Raw genomic sequence first — 8,080 nt, forward strand, 5'->3', positions numbered from 1 at the left:
AGATGGCGTACTGGCCTGGTGAGATGGCGTACTGGCCTGGTACGATGGCGTACCGGCCTGGTACGATGGCGTACCGGCCTGGTACGATGACGTACCGGCCTGGTACGATGACGTACTGGACTTGTACGCCGAAGCGCTGGACTGATTCAAAGATGCACTGGGATGGTACGACGATGTGCTGGGTTGATAAGTGTTGAACTGAGTCGAGATGGTGGTTTTTGTAATCAGTGGTTGCACTGGTTTTATAATTGGTTTTGGTTTCTGCACCGGCGTACTGGTCACGTCAGCGGTTTTGTACTGCAGCAGGTACTCGGGATAAATCTGGTGATCCTTAAACACGACAAAGACAGAGGGGTCCGTGACGTCGTTCACGCAGCTGTCGTATGACTTTATGTCTCCGCCACCCTTGGGTGGAGCCCGGACGTATTCGGGCTTCCCTTTCGTGTAGCTTCCCACCAGCACCCGTGCGATGAACATGTTTCTGACACCGGTGGAATCAGTATAACAGTTGGAGTATGAGGCATCCCGGGCGAAGTAACTACCTGGAGTTGGGAAAAGTAAAAACAACTTGTCATTACAGATTGAAACAAGCAAAACAAACAAAGACCACTTGAGGGGCTCCAAGAGAGCGTCAAGCCTCATGGACCACAGTGTTCACATCAAAGTTAGCATCCCATACAGGAATGCCCATCACCTGCCGCTTTACATGCGGGCGTTTTTAACAGAGGCCGTTTTTCTACATACAAAACTTATAAATTCATTTCCATTTTGAAGAGGTGGTATGCTAATGTCCACCGTTGCTAATGGATTTAAAAAGTGAATGTTTGTAGTTTTCTGGACAGGAATTGAACAGAGAACAAAGTAAACCTGAATGTTTTTGGTGTTACGCTGTGGAGAAGAGGTAGTTTTTTTATTTATTTTCTGAGGCAATGCAGATGATGGATCACCAGGCGCAGAGGCGGAGCCAGGGGGTGGCCAGTGGTGGCCACAGGTTAATATTCTGCCACTCATATCATTTAAGGAAACTATACTTTTAAGCAAAATAAAAACTAGAAAGGATAAGTTTCCTCAAATGATCGGGACGGCTGGTTCTCTCACACACAGACATTTATATATGTGTGTATATGGTGGCAGCCATTTTGGATTTTGACGTGAAAGTCTATCTACCGCACCAGAAGCCTACAAGGTCGTCTTTTTTTTTTTTTTTTTTTTTTGCAGAGGACAACTAGTTGAAGCAGCCATCTTGAAGCGCACTGACCTAATGTGATTTGATCTTTTGGAAGCGACTTAGTTCAAGATGGCTGCCGCAGCTAAAGGAACTTAAAGGTAACATCTTTGAACTTCAAGTAGGCGAGTATGCCTTCCTTCAAGAAATGCAACTTTTATTAAAATGTGTTTTAACACAATCAAATGCTACAAGTTTGTGTTTTGATTTGCAATTTTTTATAAGAAAATCCATCTACTGGTTGAAAAAGTCTAGGTTTTTTTGTCGTTACCGTGGAGTTCTTAATTTCCTTCAGCTACGTTTTATTGTCCTCTCTGCTCGGATCAGGTCTCTAACCCACCTTTGCCAAACACGGTCCCGTGAATCCCACAGATCCTCCAGTCGAAGTTCTCGCGACAGATGGCGTCCACGTATTTAGAGTCGGTCCCATGAAAGAGTTGTTTTTCCGTCACGTCTCCTCCGCCGTTGTTGTCCTTCATCACTTTCTTCTGCCTTTCATTAAAGACACGCAGAACTTTTAACCAGGCTGGCGAGTTAGAAACCTTTGCACGGTCTTCGCTGCTTTCCATTTAAGCGATTAGTGGCAGAAAAATTGAAAGTTACGTTTCTGGTCTTGTTTAGTTTGTTGAAGAACTTACGTACAGTTGAAAACCTTCCCAGAGCGCTTTGTTCTGAATCCTCTCGATCCCAACGATTTCAAAGCCTTTCATAGTTGACGAGAAAAGAGCTTCAGCCTTTTTAAATTCATCTGAAGTCCGCTGAACGGCGACTCTCTGGAAAATAAATTAAGAAACGTCGTCAGTGGCGGTCACATTTCGTGTGTCGGAGTCGAAACGTGAATATGTTTTAGCTTTTTTTAAAGGAAACGTTCTAAAGACCGACAAAGTTATTCATAATTTGGTTGAAAAGACGTAAAATAATTATGTCTTCCATGATCTGTTGGTGCTTGGAGTCTGTGTTGGGAATGACTCTCAGCGACCACCACACCAAGTTTTAGCTCAATGTCAGAGTGTTAGGGTTACGGTCTTGTTTTGTGCTCGCTGAGGTCAATTCACTGTGGCGGCCATCTTGAATTTGTTTTGCCGTTAATCGGTGTTCAGGTGTGGTGACGTTAAAAATACCAAGAAGCCCGTTTGAGGGATTTGGGTCTTGTCCCAGGAGTCCGGCACCACGGTGGAATTTGGGATCTTTCTGCAACGAGGAAAAGTTCAGGATCAGTTTCAACGTGAGAGTTTAGAAAAATAAACATATAGTTATTATAAAACAAACAGACAGACTGTTGTTGGAAAAACACAAGTAGAAAAATTAGCCTTTTTTGTGAAGGTGTATTATAAACACCGAATGACTCTGCTGAAGCTAAAACTGAGTTGTTAAAGCTAACAAGAAAAACTGAAGCTAAATTGGCAAATCAGTAGCTGAAACCTAAAACTACCAAAACCACAGCTAAAATTTAAAATCTGCTAAAATGAGCAAACCATAGCTAATACTGATGAAAACGGTGGTTCAAACCTAAAATGATCAAAACCATAGCTAAATGCTAGCATGCTAGTATTAGAAAATCATAGCTAAATGTTAAAAAAAAAGAAAACTGTGGCTGTGTCTAAATTAGCAAACTTGTATGGAATAGCTAAAGCCAGTAAAATTGTCAAATGCAAGAAAGAAGCAAACCAGTAGCTAAAAGCTAAAACCTGCTAGACAGTAGCTAAAATCTAAATGAAGCAAATATGTAGCTAGAAACTTAATAGCAAAATTGTAGCTAAAACAAACAAACAAAAAAGTAAAAGTAGTAAAAAGCCTAAACTAGCAAAACAATAGCTTTAAGCTGTTAAAGACAGTTGGTGCGGTGACCTGGCCTTCCATTTTTAGAAGTGGTAGCTCAATTTTTATTATTTAATGGTGATACAGCGGCAGGTGAACGGAGTCAGAGCAGACTGAGCTATTATCTTCTCATAAGGTAAGCAGAATACATCGAATTTCTGCGTGTCCCATAAGGACGGTCATTTCTGCTGTTTTCGGTCCAATGTAGTTTGGTGGACTAAAAGGAAGTGGAACATTACACTATAATACGGGATTTTTTTATTTTATTTATCGGATGAAAAGTTTATATACGGGACGTTTTCTCGCCGGGACGCGCGTGGGAACGGACAGGAAATGTTAGCAACTTGCTAACCGGAAGTGGTCCGACAGCGTTGTGAACACGCCAAACGCTACTTTTCCCCTGAAAACAAGATTCGTCCGGTTGATTTAAAAGCCCGCACATGAACTTTCGTTTGATTTTAGATTAGTTTAAACAACCGCGTGACTGGAGGTTTAAAGCCCCGCGTGAAAATTACGTCGTCGTTTCTGCGGACGGTAAAATCTTTACGAAAAGCCGTCGCAGTCCGAAGATGTTCCGGGTGTAACCGCCCGTCGCCGTTTACTAGAAACGCGTTAATACGTGAACGTCGGGAAAGCGTTAAGAGGTGTGGGTCGTTCTGACAGTTCGAAGAAACTTCACTAAGTTTCGGGTGCCTGTGGAGAACCTTGCTAATAACTCTCTGAAAGATGTCGGCCCAGGGATCCTGTTTTTGGTGATAGTCCCCTAGTGGTCTGCGGCTGGACGCAGACTGGTCAAAGAGCACAGCGATAAACGACGTGTTGGCTATAGCAGTGCTTACTGAAACAAGAGGATCTTTAAAAAATGCACCTAGGTTACAAGGTATGAGTCCGAGGGAGGACTGGTGAACGATCGTGTGAAGGTATTTGAGTAGTAATAGGGTCAGGTTAGTTTTTAGAGTAGGCAGTTGAGAAAATGTGTTGTATATGTTTGTAGCCTTGGAGTGCTGATAAAAATATAGTGTGTGTGTGTGTTGTGGTTAAGCTAACACAGACTTCTCTAGTCTAAACAAAAGGAAAATCAACGTCTCGTTATCTTGGGTGACCAGCTGCCAGACGGCTCTTTAGGAGCCTGTATTGAGGCTTGGAACAACGAGCTTCGTAGCTCTCACTCCCTTCAGGAGTCTAAACAACGAATTAAAACATTTGATGAATGGGCAGAAAAGCTTACTGCTGAAGGTGTTTTTGGAGATTTGAGAGGCCCTGCACCAGATACAGCAGGAATACTGCAGGAATTTTATCGGACTACGTTAAGGAATCGTCCGTCACGGGCACGTACAAGATCTGACGGTGCACGGTGGCTGACAAGGGGCAAGGCCCTTAAAGAGACGATGCGGGCACAAGATTTCTTGAAACTCACCACATTTTATTTCAGTAATCTTTTTCAGACCCAACAGGACAAACTGAAGGAGGCTGTTGAGGCGACTAAAGCACCAAGCTTGGATGGAACTGATGAAACAGGTGGTCCTACCCACACGGGGACGGGCGAGATGAACCAACCTCTCTGCACACAATCTGCACCAACAACACACTCTCAATGTTGGGGACCATGACAGGCCCTATAAGGAGGTGAATACTTTGTTACGAGTAGCTGGATCCCACCCTGAGCTTAGACTACAAACATCGAGCAGTAAACATGGAGAGAGGTTAACCCCGGTGCACCCGTCTCTCTCCAGTGCCCGTGCTGCGGATGGGGGGAGGTGTAAAAACTCTCGACACTGAGAGGGACAGGGTGGAAATGAAGGCGAAAGACAGAGATGAAGCAACAGATGAGGTGAGGGACAGGTAGACAGGCGACCTGCGTCGTTTGGGTGTAGAGCCCGGCCCGAGCAATACCGTTACAAACGGGGCGGAGGAAAGGATTAAAGGATTTTAAGTAAAGATTATTGATTTTTCTCTGATGAGATTAGCTAAGGGCAGCACGGTGGTGCAACTGGTAGAGCTGCTGCCTCTCAGCGAGCAAGTCCCTGGTTCAAACCCCAGTCCAGGGACCCTCTGGGTGGAGTTTGCATGTTCTCTCCGTGCATGAGTGGGTTTTCTCCGGGTGCTCCGGTTTCCTCCCACAGACCAAAAACATGCGTGTTAGGCTGATTGGTAACTCTAAATTGTCCCTAGGTGTGAGTGAGAGAGTGAATGGTTGTTTGTCTCGTTTGTCTCTATGTGTCCCTGTGATGGACTTGAGTTTGTGATCAACGTTCCCAGAGAGGTGTCAGATGAGGATGAACCACTGACTTACCCAGAATGAATGATAATTATTTATTGATAATGAAAATTATAGAAATTTAGTTAGATGACTGTAGTTTTGTGATATTTGTGGGAGAAGTACGTTTGTTATTTTTCCTGATAATGCAGCTTCAAAAGAGTCGCTGACAGAGAGGTGGAGAGTCCACTGATGGGGGTTTGAAGGATGGAGGCCGGACAGGTGCACCTGATCGGGGGGGTGGAGTGCCAGGGAGGAAAAAGTCACCGGTTCTACTCCCTGAGCTGAGAACGTCACGCATCAAATGAGGGTGTTATCAATTATCATGACTGAGGGTTTTTTAAGGCTCATACTGACAGTTTATTAACATCAGATAGACATCACTTATCATTATTAACATCTAATTAACGTTACCAGCACAGTGAAGGGTTTTCTATTTTATGATTTTACTTTTAAACATAAATGGAGGAGCTCTTTAAAATATATCTTTAGCCAATTAAACACTGTGACACAGTGAACTTACTGATTACGTTAAGCTGTGAGTTTATAAATGATTGATGGATTAGAGGTTTTAGATTTTTACATGTACTGAAATGATTACAGAACACTTTTTTGACATTACTAATATTGATAGGTTGTGTTTTCAATGCTAATCAATTAATGAGGTGATTATACGTGAAGCTAAGTTCTTGGTCAATTTTAACAATTAAGAACAGGTGTGTACTTTAGAATTATGGTTAATTGGATTTTTGAACTCAGCATTAATTGGGTGACAGGTCTCCAACTACTTTGAGAGATGAGATGATTGATGGACAGACTAATTATGGGATGGGTTTAAAATTAACGTTTACAGTTTATTAACAGTATTATGGAGCGTTGTGATTTTTTCTTAAAATTAACATGGTTGAACAAGATACTGTTGCATGGTACTGAGCTAAATATTACCTTTTAATTATTACTTGATGATTTGTTTATTTAATAACTGTTTTATGTGTGAAGACGTGGGTAATAATTACATTTTAATGTGTTTTTTGTGCCAGTTTTAAGAGCTGATCATGATGAAATAACGCCACCACACGGTGCAATTGCGATGATAAACTAAATCTTTGACGTTGTTTTCTATGAAATAATTTTTTACAGCTGGACCATTGGAGAGGAGTTTAATAAATACATAAAATGGGTTTTATAATATAGATTTTCCAGGGGGTGAACTTACGACGCTTTTCAATCCAAATTGATATTAAATTAAAGGGTGTCATGGGTAAATTGGGTTGTTGGTTAATAAGAAAGTTTTTATATTAGATCACCAGGGGGAGCTGGGAGGTTCTGTTATTTACATATGCACGTTGCAACACGTTAAAATGTTTAAATTGGATTTTATTCACAAAAAAACACATTTTTCAGCTGTGACAGGCTAAAAATACCGGCAGCGCTCTGTGCAAATAAAATGGGGGGGAAAAGGGAAGGGGGCACAGAGTTTTTCATTTTCAGATGGACACGATGGACCAGGCCTGCCCCTTGGAGTCAAAAAGGAAGATTAGGTTCTACAAACAGATTAACATTTTTAGATAAGAACGCTTTACTTGCATTAGGGCGCCTCCTGCAACTATTAAATCATATTTAGAGAAACTGACTTAGACCAATGTTAGAAATGTCCATTATGTTATGGCACCACACCTGGGAGAGGCTGAATTCCTAGGCAGATGTCCATGGCTGGGTCAGGCGGCCTGAGGCTGCCAGGTCACGCTGTAGCCTGTGGGCATCTCCCACCAACATATAAGGAGAAGTTCACATCCAACCAGAGGAAAGTGATTCATTGCTTGCTTATCTGGCGGTACTGAACTGGGAGATTTATGTGAGAGAACCCCTTTGGGGACTCTCGCCCAGGGGGAGTTGTTAAGATGTTTCCTATTTAGACTGGTCCTATGGATTTGATCTGCTCAGAGACGGGATTATAACGAAATTATGACCCGGTTCTGACTGGGTTAAACTGGGCCAGCAATCTCTTGAGTGTCTCCCTGATAATTCAATATCTGTCAAGAAATAGTTTAATCAGCTTGCCACGTCACGTAGGAAGGCTTTAAAGCACCGTCTCATGTTTTTCCTTACACGTCAGTCCACATAAGACCACACTTAGTCCCGCCCCCTCATACACTTAGTCACGCCTCCTCATACACTGATAGGCTGAGCTCCCCCTTCTGCGAAGGGCGGAGCCTAGGGCCGTATAAATTAATGATGACACGAGACATCGGGGCTCTTCTTCCGGGTCTGTGAACGCGCCACGGACTGAATAGAGTCCAGCGCTGTGAACTGTGATCTTTTACTGCCTTTTTCTAATATAATTGATAAAACTTAATTGACGTTTTCTTGATTTATTGATTAGTATAGTTGCCACTTCTGCGGAGGGTTCAAGCCGGGGGTAAAGACGTGAGCTGCGGGCCACCGGATCCGGAACCCCCCCCCCAGCCTTTCCTTTCCCCCAGGAAAGCTAAAAAAAAAAAAAAAAAAGCTAAATTGTATCTGGAAACTAACACCAGCAAAGCTGCAGCTAAATGCTAAAATAAAAAAAAATTGTAGTTCAGTGCTAAAACTAGCAAAACAGCAGCTAAAAGCTAACACCAGCAAAGCTGCAGCTAAATGCTAAAATAAAAAAAAATTGTAGTTCAGTGCTAAAACTAGCAAAAGAGCAGCTAAAAGCTAACACAAGCAAAGCTGCAGCTAAATGCTAAAATTAAAAAATTGTAGTTCAGTGCTAAAACTAGCAAAACAGCAGCTAAAAG

General features: G+C 42.5%; 1 protein-coding gene across 1 annotated transcript in view; it reads right to left on the minus strand.

Moving 5' to 3' along the window:
- LOC119428454 (protein mono-ADP-ribosyltransferase PARP12-like) overlaps positions 1-8,080 on the minus strand; it is a 15,725-nt gene that overhangs the window by 346 nt on the left and 7,299 nt on the right. Inside the window, exons 9-12 of the mRNA XM_037696135.1 lie at positions 2,347-2,416; positions 1,868-1,998; positions 1,566-1,717; positions 176-542 (exon numbers count right to left, since the gene is read on the minus strand). Coding sequence (XP_037552063.1) covers positions 176-542; positions 1,566-1,717; positions 1,868-1,998; positions 2,347-2,416 — 720 coding nt within the window. The remainder of the gene's footprint in view (positions 1-175; positions 543-1,565; positions 1,718-1,867; positions 1,999-2,346; positions 2,417-8,080) is intronic.

This window comes from Nematolebias whitei, chromosome 22 (assembly GCF_014905685.2).
Source record: "Nematolebias whitei isolate Nwh7 chromosome 22, NemWhi1, whole genome shotgun sequence".
Lineage (NCBI taxonomy): Eukaryota > Metazoa > Chordata > Actinopteri > Cyprinodontiformes > Rivulidae > Nematolebias > Nematolebias whitei.